The sequence below is a fragment of the Oncorhynchus gorbuscha genome, linkage group LG02 (assembly GCF_021184085.1).
Source record: "Oncorhynchus gorbuscha isolate QuinsamMale2020 ecotype Even-year linkage group LG02, OgorEven_v1.0, whole genome shotgun sequence".
Classification (NCBI taxonomy): Eukaryota; Metazoa; Chordata; class Actinopteri; order Salmoniformes; family Salmonidae; genus Oncorhynchus; species Oncorhynchus gorbuscha.
The window spans coordinates 111,941,067-111,955,007 of record NC_060174.1 but is presented as its reverse complement, the minus strand read 5'-3'; the positions used below and the strand labels follow the sequence as shown (position 1 = coordinate 111,955,007).

The following is a 13,941-nucleotide window of genomic DNA, read 5'->3' as shown; positions in this document are numbered from 1 at the left end:
GCTCCTCTGAACAGGACATTCCACAGGTGTTGAATATAGCCTTGGCTGAGCAGCAGTGTTCTTCTGCTTTACTCTGTTGACCGGACCAGTAGGTGACCAGTTTACCACCAGTCTCTCTGTGGACCGGACCAGTAGGTGACCAGTTTACCACCAGTCTCTCTGTGGACCGGACCAGTAGGTGGTGGGCCAATGCCCAAAAACATGAAGTTGATCGAGCCCCGTCGAGGGAGGAGCAGATTGTTTGTACATCACAGTAAAACATTCTTATGATGACTATAACATTTGTTGGCACCTTCAATCTCTGCCAGTGAATTCAACTGTTGAAACATGTTTTGATTATGTGTCTCATTTCAAGAAACTAGCTGCAGGCTTAAAGAAACATCAAATCATATGCTTTGCATGGAAACCCAAATAAAAGCATGTACAGAGTATTCGGAAAGTATTCAGACCTGCTCTCCTTTTCCACATTGTTACGTTACAGCCTTATTCTAAAATTGATCAAATAAAACATTTTCCTCATCACCACACCCCATAATGACATCACCACACCCCATAATGACATCACCACACCCCATAATGACATCAACATACCCCATAAACAGGTTTTTTTAGAAATGTTTGCAAAACAGAAACACCTTATTTAGATAAGTATTCAGACCCTTTTCTATGAGACTTGAAATTGAGCTCAGGTGCATCCTGTTTCTATTGGTCATCCTTGAGATGTTTCTGCAACTTGGAGTCCACCTGTGGGAAATTCAATTGATTGGACATGATTTGGAAAAGCACACACCCATCTATAAAAGGGCCCACAGTTGACAGTTTAAATTTGCAAAAATCTAATAACCTGTTTTTCACTTTGTCATTATGGGGTAGTGTGTGTAGATTGGTGAAAATGTTTCATTTGATCAATTTTAGAATAAGGCTGTAACACAACAAAATGTGGTAAAGGAGAAATCTGGACCCCTACAAATCAGCCGGGCTAGACAGTCTGGACCCTCTCTTTCTAAAATTATCTGCCGAAATTGTTGCAAGCCCTATTACTAGCCTGACCAACCTCTCTTTCGTATCGTCTGAGATTCCCAAAGATTGGAAAGCTGCCGCGGTCATCCCCCTCTTCGAATTGGGAGACACTCCAGACCCAAACTGCTACAGACCTATATCTATCCTACACTGCATCTCTAAGGTCTTCGAAAGCCAAGTTAACAAACAGATTACTGACCATTTTGAATCACATAGTACCTTCTCTGCTATGCAATCTGGTTTCCGAGCTGGTCATGGGTGCACCTCAGCGACGCTCAAGGTCCTTAACGATATCATAACCGAATACTGTGCAGCTGTATTCATCAACCTGGCCAAGGCTTTCGACTCTGTCAAATCACCACATTCTTATTGGCAGACTCAACAGCCTTGGTTTCTCAAATGATTGCCTCGCCTGGTTCACCAACTACTTCTCTGATAGAGCTGTGTGTCAAATCGGAGGGCCTGTTGTCCGGACCTCTGGCAGTCTCTATGGGGGTGCCACAGGGTTCAATTCTCGGGCCGACTCTCTTCTCTGTATATATCAATGATGTCGCTCTTGCTGCTGGTGATTCTCTGATCTACCTCTACGCAGGCAACACCATTCTGTATACTTCTGGCCCCTCCTTGGACACTGTGTTAACAAACCTCCAGACGAGCTTCAATGTCATACAACACTCCTTCCGTGGCCCTCCAACTGCTCTTAAACGCAAATAAAACTAAATGCATGGTATTCAACCGATCATTGCCCGCACCTGCCCGCCCATCCAGCATCACTAATCTGGACGGCTCTGACTTAGAATAGGTGGATAACTACAAATACCTAGGTGTCTGGCTAGACTGTAAACTCTCCTTCCAGACTCACATTAAGCATCTCCAATCCAAAATTAAATCTAGAATCGGCTTCCTATTTCGCAACAAAGCTTCCTTCACTCATGCTGCCAAACATACCCTCGTAAAACTGTCTATTCTACCGATCCTTGACTTTGGCGATGTCATCTATAAAGTAGCCTCCAACACTCTACTCAGCAAACTGGATGAAGTCTATCACAGTGCCAATCGTTTTGCCACTAAAGCCCCAAACACTACTTACCACTGCGACCTATACGCTCTCGTTGGCTGGCCCTCGCTTCATACTCATCGACAAACCCACTGGCTACATGTTATCTACACTCGTAGCACGCACTCCAGCAGGTATATCTCACTGGTCACTCGTTCCAGTACTCCAGTACTCTGCTGCCTGTGACTGGAACGAATTGCAAAAATCGCTGAAGTTGGAGACTTTTATCTCCCTCACCAACTTCAAACATCAGCTATCCGAGCAGCTAACCGATCGCTGCAGCTGTACATAGTCTATAGGAAAATAGCCCACCCATTTTCACCTACCTCATTCCCATACTGTTTTTTATACTGTTTTTATTTATTTATTTTTCTGCTCTTTTGCACACCAATATCTCTACCTGTACATGACCATCTGATCATTTATCACTCCAGTGTTAATCTGCAAAACTGTATTATTCGCCTACCTCCTCATGCCTTTTGCACACATTGTATATAGACTGCCCATTTTTTTCTACTGTGTTATTGACTTGTTAATTGTTTATTCCATGTGTAACTCTGTGTTGTCTGTTCACACTGCTATGCTTTATCTTGGCCAGGTCGCAGTTGCAAATGAGAACTTGTTCTCAACTAGCCTACCTGGTTAAATAAAGGTGAAATAAATAAAATAAAAAAAGTCTCTGCTAGGTAAAGCTCCGCCTTATTTCAGCTCACTGGTCACCATAGCAGCACGCACTCGTAGCACGCACTCCAGCAGGTATATCTCACTGGTCACCCCCAAAGCCAATTCCTCCTTTGGTCGCCTTTCCTTCCAGTTCTCTGCTGCCACTGACTGGAACGAACTGCAAAAAAAAATAAAAATCACTGAAGCTGGAGATTCCCATCTCCCTCACTAACTTTAAGAACCAGCTGTCAGAGCAGCTCAGATCACTGCACCTGTTCATAGCCCATCTGTATACAGCCCATCTATCTACCTCATTCCCATACTGTATTTATTTATCTTGCTCCTTTGCTCCCCAGTATCTCCACTTGCACATCCGTCTTCTGCACATCTACCATTCCAGTGTTTAATTGCCATATTGTAATTACTTCGCCACCATGGCCTATTTATTGCCTTAACTCCCTTATTTGAACTCTTTTTTTCTATTGTATTATTGACTGTATGTTTTGTTTATTCCATGTGTAACTCTGTTGTTATTTGTATCAAACTGCTTTGCTTTATCTTGGCCAGGTCGCAGTTACAAATGAGAACTTGTTCTCAACTAGCCTACCTGGTTAAATAAAGGTGTTCTCAACTAGCCTACCTGGTTAAATAAAGGTGTTCTCAACTAGCCTACCTGGTTAAATAAAGGTGTTCTCAACTAGCCTACCTGGTTAAATAAAGGTGTTCTCAACTAGCCTACCTGGTTAAATAAAGGTGTTCTCAACTAGCCTACCTGGTTAAATAAAGGTGGGAAAAAATAAATAAATAAGTGGTCTGAAAACTTTCCGAATGCACTGTATTGAAGTGGTTTAAATATTAACTTTCCTACTAACCTTCGAAGGTTGACAGTACCAAAATCTTGCCAATCCATTCATTACTAGGTTCCATACTTACAAGGTTTATTCCACTGACTTAGACATGTTTTCCATACTGTACATTTCATGCACACAGTACCAGTCAAAAGCAAGGACACACCAACTCCACACCTGTTAAATCAAAATATATTTCATATTTCAGAGAAAAAGTCTGCTGCTCAAAATCAAATCAAGGATGTTGCCAGGATGAGGCCAACAACGCTGCCCGGGAGACCATCTGTTGGGGGCCAACAACGCTGCCCGGGAGACCATCCGTTGGGGGCCAACAACGCTGCCCGGGAGACCATCCTTCGGGGGCCAACAACGCTGCCCGGGAGACCATCCATTGGGGGCCAACAACGCTGCCCGGGAGACCATCCGTTTTCGGGACACCTTCACCTCCTACTTCTCCAAGGAGGGTGCTGTTCCCTGAAAACAACTTGTACCATAGACAACACTATGTACAACAAAATGCTCTAAACTAACATTGAGGGTAATGGTTACAGAATCAGCAAACATTCTATGGGTGTGGAACCTGACAATGGTCACGCTTTTTCATGGGAGTACGTTTAAAACATTTTTTTTTTTTAAACTTGTCCTTATCCAGACGGGCCTGGGTGGGTGGTGGTGACGGTGGACCATCTGATGCCTTACTTGCTACTACAAGCTCTTCTCAAAAGGAGTCATTGGTTTCTTTACAGAGGCTTGTGGCTCAGCACTGGGAGGGAGCACTGAGTTGCTTGTGGTTGACCACTTCCATCACTATCGTCTCTCTGATGCTGAGGCTTCTCCTCAGTCTCTCCCGCATTTTCTTTTTGCCACTCCTCCTCCTTTTCCTCCTGCAGCTGCTCCTCCTCTTCCTGCCGCTCCTCCTCTTCCTCCTCTTCCTGCCGCTCCTCCTCCTGCTCCTCTTCCTGCCGCTCCTCCTCCTCTTGCCACTGCTGCTGCTCCTCCACTTCCTGCCGCTCCTCCTCCTGCTGCTGCTGCTCCTCCACTTCCTGCCGCTCCTCCTCCTCCTCTTCCTGCCACTGCTCCTCCTCTTCCTGCCGCTCCTCCTCCTCCTCCTGCTGCTCCTCCACTTCCTGCCGCTCCTCCTCCTGCCGCTGCTCCTCCACTTCCTGCCGCTCCTCCTCCTGCTGCTGCTCCTCCTCTTCCTGCCGCTCCTCCTCCTCCTGCTGCCGCCGCTACTCCTCTCCGTCCTTCGCCTGGAGCTCCATGGCTGTCAGTTGCTCCCCTTACCCCTTCAGTCATGATGGAAGTGGTGTGGCGGGACTCAAAAAAGGGGTTGAGGAAACTCCTGACAGCCATGAAGCGCCATGACCGGTGTTGCACTGCTCCTGCCCCACTCCTCAACTCGTTTCTTTCCTTGACAAAAGTGTCTCTGAGGTTCTTCCACTTTCTCCTGCAAAATTCCTCTAATGAAAACTGGTGAAAAACAATTCATTAAACGTCGCTATAACATTATCAAATTTTATTTGCTGTATATTTTACCAGGTGTATTATATAATCTAAATTAATCTTATTATGGTAATAGATTGATCATATGTTCTCACAGAAGAATGAAATGTAAATGCAAGGTGATATCTGAAACTCATTAATGGCATGTAACACAGAGAATAGACTACATGATCAGTGAATATATTATATAGACTACAATGTGGGGAACTCATGCTTGGTAACAACTACATGTAGTTATATACGACTTGCATCCTTGGCACCATAAAATTACATTATATTCTACTCAATCCATAGGCTTCATTGACGCCATTTAGAGTGTCTTGAAGTCAATAAAATCGGCTATGCTAGCTGAAGTTTATAGCTAGTTAGCTTGCCAGCCATCTAGCTAGACAGCTAGCTAATATTGACATTATATTTAATATTGACATAAACATTATGATATTTTATGAAACCCACCAGGGACACCAATGACTTCTGCCACATTCCTCCAGAGTGCATTCCGTTTGTGTCTCTACAGATAAAAACGGTGCAACCAGAGTTCTGGGAACCCCAGCACAGCAATAATCCATTTCTCATCCATTGCTCTTGTTAAAGCTAGCGATGGACACACATTGAAATAACATAATGTTGATTGATGAAACTAAACTTGATATTTTTAACAGAACGGAATACATTCTAGCAGGACCCCTACACCAACCAATGTGGTTGGTTATCGCCCAGCGTTAACGCTACCAAGCTAGCTGGCTAATGTTAACTAATAGCTTTTTAAAATAGCGATTTTTGTCAATTTACTTAATGACCAAAAAACATGCATAATCATTTGTCTCTACATTAACATATTCCTCTCAACTGTACATTTTTGGCATGATCGGTATGACGTTATAATTACTTACATTTGCTTCCATCCCAGTATTGTTGCCGGACATCTTTGCTGAATAAAGTCTCGAGCCTTGGATCCAATCAGAGGCGTAGCTTCAGCAGGTGCTCCCACACCAGGGCTCGCGACGGGTCCGGGTCTGTGGAGCCGCGGGTCCCCTATGTCATTTGAATACCGCCCCACCATGCCCAAGTATTAATTGTTGACGCGGGTCAATCACATCTACGAGTTGACCAGAAAGTATTTATTTAACCAAGGCTATATGATAAATGAGTTGACCATAAAGTATTTATTTAACCTAGGCTATATGATAAATGAGTTGACCATAAAGTATTTATTTAACCAAGGCTATATGATAAATGAGTTGACCAGAAAGTATTTATTTAACCTAGGCTATATGATCAATGAGTTGACCATAAAGTATTTATTTAACCAAGGCTATATGATCAATGAGTTGACCAGAAAGTATTTATTTAACCAAGGCTATATGATCAATGAGTTGACCAGAAAGTATTTATTTAACCAAGGCTATATGATAAATGAGTTGACCATAAAGTATTTATTTAACCAAGGCTATATGATAAATGAGTTGACCATAAAGTATTTATTTAACCTAGGCTATATGATCAATGAGTTGACCATAAAGTATTTATTTAACCAAGGCTATATGATCAATGAGTTGACCATAAAGTATTTATTTAACCTAGGCTATATGATCAATGAGTTGACCAGAAAGTATTTATTTAACCTAGGCTATATGATCAATGAGTTGACCATAAAGTATTTATTTAACCAAGGCTATATAATAAATGAGTTGACCATAAAGTATTTATTTAACCAAGGCTATATGATAAATGATCCCACTGATGGTTTCACCAACAAAAGTTTTTTTCTGTCACTACATAAGTCAGCATGATATTTTAGTGTATTGATGACAATAAATCAAAGTAATTTGCTAAATAAATCATAATATTCAATAGTTTCAATACCATGTTAAGATAATGAAATGCATTCTGGAATTCATTGTACAAATACTCTCCAAAGTGTTGTTGTTTCTGTCATCGTTTTAAGCAACAGTTGAGCTAGCTATCAAGAGACAACGAGAATAGTCGAGAAAGTCGAGAATAGAAAATTACTGATGTAAAAATCTGCAATCTATCAACATAAAAGTGGCACCCAAAAGAGGAAGGCCAAAAATGGGAAAGCAAAAGTGGTATCAATATTAGTGAAATTAGATTCCTTTTTCAAACGCAGTTCAAGTGCAGCCATTGCTAAAACAAGAAATGTAGCAGGACCAGAAGAGGATGTAGGTTTACCAGCACAAGCAATGAAGCGGGACCAGAAGAGGATGTAGGTTAATCAGCACAAGCAATGTAGCAGGACCAGAAGAGGATGTAGGTTTATCATCGCCAGCAGCAGCTTTTAGCGGGTCAAGTGAGCCAGAGGAGACAGAGGAGGATACAGGTTGTCAGGTATCGGCGGATACGACCCTGAGCACAAGTCAGGCCAGACATCCCCGGGCCGGGTGGGGAGGAAGAGGAGCAGGGACAGGCTAGAATCGTGACGGCTGAGGAAACAGGTGGAAGTGGGACCGACGGCCTTTTTACCTATCCAAGTGACAGGGGGCATTATGCAACAAATGTGGATGCAGTTAAAGTTAAACGGCACGTTATTGCATTAGGCTCGTGTAAGCCTACTGGCCCATTCCCATGACAAAAGGCTGGAATCTAATTACCACGTACATGGCTGTTATTCAGACAAGCTTGATTGCGCGTATTGTGATCCTTACTGGCTGTTTGGAGATCGGAGTGATCCTTTCTTCTCTGATGAGTGGGTGAATGGGGTGAGAGATTGGCGCCATCTAATATCCAAAATAGCATGTAATGAGACATCCCAGATTCACATGGGTGCCTGTTTGGTATATGAGCAATGGAAGCTCAATGTCACTATTGACTCAGAAATGGAGAGGCGTGGGTAATGCAGAAAATACCTGGCAACAGGTGTTGGAGCGCATAGTTAATGTAACTTTCACACTTGCATCATGTAATTTGGTGTTCAGAGAGCACTGTGAAAAGCTGGGGCAGGTCAATAGTGAGAATATTGTCAGTATAATTGAACTGCTGTCATTTTACGACCCAGTTCTGAAAGACCTTTTAGAACGACCCGCAGGATGCGTTAGTCCTCAAATCCAAAATGAGCTGATTTATACCTTAGCCGAGCGAGTGAAGTGTGACATTCAGGGAGATGCAGGAAGCCCCATTTTGTTCTATTATTATGGACACCAGACATATCCAAAGTAGACCAGTTCAGCTGAGTTTATCGCTATGTGAGAGTGATAAGGGATGCAAATAATGTTGCCACAGATCTGACCATCACAGAGTCGTTTCGGGGATTTCTGGAGACTGCAGGCACATCAACAGCTGAGCTTCAACATAAAATACTGGGCAGCATAGAGGATAACTGGATATTTCTAAATGTCCTGGGCAGCATAGAGGATAGCTGGATATTTCTAAATGTCCTGGGCAGCATAGAGGATAGCTGGATATTTCTAAATGTCCTGGGCAGCATAGAGGATAGCTGGATATTTCTAAATGTCCTGGGCAGCATAGAGGACAGCTGGATATTTCTAAATGTCCTGGGCAGCATAGAGGATAGCTGGATATTTCTAAATGTCCTGGGCAGCATAGAGGATAACTGGATATTTCTAAATGTCCTGGGCAGCATAGAGGATAACTGGATATTTCTAAATGTCCTGGGCAGCATAGAGGATAGCTGGATATTTCTAAATGTCCTGGGCAGCATAGAGGATAGCTGGATATTTCTAAATGTCCTGGGCAGCATAGAGGACAGCTGGATATTTCTAAATGTCCTGGGCAGCATAGAGGATAGCTGGATATTTCTAAATGTCCTGGGCAGCATAGAGGATAGCTGGATATTTCTAAATGTCCTGGGCAGCATAGAGGATAGCTGGATATTTCTAAATGTCCTGGGCAGCATAGAGGATAGCTGGATATTTCTAAATGTCCTGGGCAGCATAGAGGATAACTGGATATTTCTAAATGTCCTAAATATATACTGAGATCATGTGACAGATCATGTGACACTTAGATTGCACACAGGTGGACTTTATTTAACTAATTATGTGACTTCTGAGGGTAACTGGTTACACCAGATCTTATTTAGGGGCTTCATAGAAAAGGGGGTGAATACATATGCACGCACCACTTTTCCAGTTATAATTTTTTTAAACAAGTAACTTTTTTCATATCCCTTGACCAATTTGGACTATTTTGTGTATGTCCATTACATGAAATCCAAATAAAAACCCATTTAAATGAATGATTGTAATGCAACAAAATACGAAAAACGACAAGGGGGGTGAATACCAATGACTGGAACGAATCGCAAAAATCTCTGAAGCTGGAGTCTTATATCTCCCTCTAACCTTAAGCATCAGCTGTCTGAGCAGCTTACCGTACCTGTACACAGACAATCTGTAAATAGCACACCAAACTACCTCATCCCCATATTATTACTTACCCTCTTGCACCTCAGTATCTGCACATCTATCACTCCAGTATTAATGATAAATTGTAATTATTTTGCCTCTATGGCCTATTTATTGCCTTACCTCCCGACACTTCTACATTTGCACACACTGAACACAGATTTTTTATATTTTTTATTTTCTATTGTGTTATTGACTGTACATTTGTTTATGTGCAACTCTGTGTTCTTGTCGCACTGCTTTGCTTTATCTTGGCCAGGTCGCAGTTGTAAATGAGAACTCATTCTCAACTGGCCTACCTGGTTAAATGAAGAAAGAAAAAATTAAATACTTTTGCAAGGCACTGTATATCAGCAAGCTTCCCTGGCAAATTACTCTATTTCAGGGCCTGTTTTAAGAAGAAAATAGCAAAGCACACTACAGTGAAAGACCTGGCCAAGATGCTCATTGTGGATTACAATTCAGTCACTGCTACATTTGGGGAAGTGGTTACAGCGATGCTCCTTTTTATGACTGCCTGTAATGGGAGCCAGTGCCGAGCACTCCTTTCCCAAACTGAAGATAATTAAATCATACCCGAGGAGCAGCATGGGGTAGGAGAGACTGAGTGGTTTGGCCATTCTGTCCATTGAAAACATCAGGACCATGTAGAGCGGAAGGCCCATTGAATACCAATCAAATGAGTGATTAAGCTTTTATTTTTACAGGACATGCTACCCAGACAGCCTATATGAATCAAGCTTTATTGAGATGAATTTACATTGCTTTTATTTTTACAGGACATGCTACCCAGACAGCCTATATGAATCAAGCTTTATTGAGATGAATTTACATTGCTTTTATTTTTACAGGACATGCTACCCAGACAGCCTATATGAATCAAGCTTTATTGAGATGAATTTACATTGCTTTTATTTTTACAGGACATGCTACCCAGACAGCCTATACGAATCAAGCTTTATTGAGATGAATTTACATTTCTTGACTATGCTGGATCTGTCTTTGGAAACCATGTTCTGGTGCAGGGCTGCTGAGCCATTTCGTTGTCATCATAGCCAATACATTTAACTAGGCTTTAAGAATATTACTAAGCACATACACATCATATACTGTTTAAAGGCATGCTGCCACCTAAGCAATCTGTTTGAATGCTCAACTTCATTGATTTGCTCCTGTTTTTGCTACAGGCCCTCTGCGGGAGGTAAGTTGGTATGTCAGTTTTGCCTCCATGAATAACATCAGGGAACATGTACTGGGTCATTAGCTGGGTTTCTGTCAAGAGATTGATCTTTATATTTATGTTTTATAATATAGGCTATTGCCTATTATTTGCAGATAAAATAGGGTGGTTTTTTACCGCTTTGTGCTTTCCGTGGTGCTGATGGATTTACACGGGTTAATTTCTGACCTCCGTCCACGTGCTGCACAGCCTTACCAACAAAATTATTTTAATTTTATGGGAAATATGGTTGGTGATAGGGGCCCGTCATGATAAAGCTACACTACTGGGTCCCATGCTGCCAAATTCGTCATGGGAACCACTCAATGTGATTGGTCATCGCCCAGCGGTATCTGCTGGCGATTTGAATAAAGGGTCAAAGTTGAACCGCCTCCCAAAGGTCCACGACCCCTCTGAACATTAACCGGATGGTTCCCCGCGTATTGCCAGTTAACCTCAGTCTAACACAACACGAGGTAGCTGTATTGCTCAAGCACCAAAACCTTTCTGGGGCTGTTCTAGTTTCGTCCCGTAACATGGGATTCTACTGGGACATTTGGCCGATATCAGCAGACTAAACTCAACGATTTACCATCATAAATCATTGAGTTTAATCGGATATAGTAGTGTGATGATTTTCTGACGGCCCAGTGTCCCAACAGACAGTATGTTTATTGCATGGGCTGATACAGAACCCCTTGTTGTGGGAGGAAGCTAACTAGGGCCGTTTACTTATTAAGTCATTTATCGACCCACATAATGAACTAACCTTCCCGGTTCCTGGCCCAACACGGTTAACGACTCGGCAACCTGCCGCAGAGCCGTTAGTTGTAAAAGCGGCTAACGTTAGCATCAACTAGCTACCTGGGGTCCTCGAATTCCACGAAAGCGAACGGCGGTCCTCCTCTCCGGTTCTTCAAGTCGATATCCCGGATCGCTCCGTACTTGTAGAACACGTCCTCCACGTCTTTAGTGCGAATATCAGGCGGCAGGTTACCCACGTAGATCCGACAGTCGTTGTTTCCCGCTGGGCCACGAACCACGCTCCCGCCGCCCGACATATTATCCCCCGACATCCGAAGATTACTACTTACCGAGCGAGCTAACTGAAGAAAAGCCGTGTAACTGTATATAAGAAATGGCTGTATAAATATCAAGCTATCTAATATCTAAATCAATCGTGAACGGCGCACACAGAGTTAGCAAGCTAATTTAGAAATATTCCCGCAACTCTCGCTGACTTCTCAAAATGGCGCCGAGATCTCGCGTTAGGAACCTGCGCGGACTGAGAAGACTCCTTTCTGTGTTTGCAAACATTGCCGCAGGAGGGCGATGCGCCCAAGTTGGCTGCTTCTTCTTTGGAGTTTATGGTTGGACTGCACACACAACGGTCTATTGTCGCAATCAACTGGACGGTTTGAAACCCTGTTTTTTTATCCATACGTAAGTGATACTAACTTCATCCGCTCTAATAAAATGGTACATTGCCAAAACAAACACAACTCCCACAGGCTCTAGGACCTGAGAGGATGGGACTGCTTTTGCCAATATTCCATGTAACTCCTTTACTGTGAAATCTTTCAGCGCACGGAACCGCTCAGCAGCAATCACTAGGATTTCTATCTTCCTGGACCTTCTGTCCACCTTGGCAGTGTCATTAATTACCACAGCTATAAATGCCACAACGTCCACCTTCTTAACCTTTAAAATGGCAGGATCCTGCAGTGTATGTAGGCTTATCAACAACCTCGGACTCGACTCCTCTGGTGCACCATTCAAATCCTCAACCCTTTTCACAGCTGCTGCATATGAAATGCTCTGTACAACCCTTACTTTGGCCACCTCATTCTCTTTTGGAGGAAATTGGTGGCAGAACAAGGGGGAATTCTTATAGAACGGCAGCAAAAATAAAGCCTCTATTTGCATGTTGCTTATGAGTGCATTTTACACTTTATATTAAGTCCTGCTTAATATGTTTGTCATCGCAAATCAACTGCATCATACTTAACACTAGTAAAATGTCTCTGGCTAACTTTTTTCTACACCCTATTCAGTATCAATGAGCGTTAGCATTCGAGCAAACAACTGCTGCATCCAAAATAGTTATTTTGCAACGACCACAACCGAATATAATCTTAGCTACAGTTCAAGCAAGAATAACTTACTAAGATGCGGCCTCTGCAGAAGTCAGAGCAAATATACTTTTTTTGCAGAGCTGTTGTGAAGTGAGTTTGTGTTTATACAGGACCTCCCGCCCTCACCTGTTAACTAATCACGTCAATGATTGTTACGAAATTTGATGCGCACGGTAATGTGGTGCGGAGCTCAATTTGGCCACCGGAGGCTCCGCAATTGCTTCATACAATCTATATTGCGCCTCCGACCACACTTTCGGATGAAGCATAAATTGGCTTTTAGTGAAGCGTCTTTCCAAACAAATACATTAAAAACAATCCATACCCTGTTAGTGCAAGAGACGTGTAAGTAAAAACAGGAACATTCAACATCACCATGGTGATGGCAACTTCCCCCTGCCTCCAGTGGTTTCAGACTGCTGCAAAGCCTGGTTGTATTCAGTGACATGTATCGTTCTGAACTTTACAGATAGAAATAGAATGGATAGAGTTCACACAAGTTCAAACATTTATGTTTTACACTACATTGCATTCAAATATTCAACCTTTAGCATCAGAGGCAGGTACTTCCACTCTTTTGCTGTCCACAGCACCCTATCAGCATAACAGCGCTCAGTTTCCCGTAGTGGCCAGTTTCCACGTCGACGTCCCCAGACATGGATATGGACGTTTAATACCGAGTTGTATCACAGGGGACCTGACTGGTCGATGTGGACGTAAACACACCAGCACTGACCGTAACTGTGCTAGAAAGACTCCCATCACGTCTGTTTAAATCAACAGGAAGCTCCGTCTCAGAACCATAATGATCGTTTACATTATACAGTGTAGAGAGAATGAACATATTGTTCATCTGTGTTTTACCATGACATCCCAGGTCAGGGAGTGGAATGTGTTTTACCATGACATCCCAGGTCAGGGAGTGGAATGTGTGTTACCATGACACCCCAGCTCAGGGAGTGGAAGGTGTGCATTACCATGAAGCCTCAGCGAGTGGACTCCCTGAAACAGAAACTGGCCTTCCACAAACTGTTGCCACCAAGTTGGAAGCACAGAATCATCTAGAATGTAATTGTATACTGTCGCATTAAGGGTTCCCTTCCCTGGAACT

The 13,941-nt window shown here is 42.9% G+C and overlaps 1 protein-coding gene across 1 annotated transcript in view; it reads right to left on the bottom strand.

The window, feature by feature from the left end:
* The window catches only part of LOC124015762 (serine/arginine-rich splicing factor 1B-like), a 17,926-nt gene extending 5,968 nt beyond the window's left edge, over positions 1-11,958 (bottom strand). The window contains exon 1 of the mRNA XM_046331221.1: positions 11,560-11,958. Coding sequence (XP_046187177.1) covers positions 11,560-11,771 — 212 coding nt within the window. The 5' untranslated portion in view covers positions 11,772-11,958. The remainder of the gene's footprint in view (positions 1-11,559) is intronic.
* Positions 11,959-13,941: the final 1,983 nt, after the last annotated feature.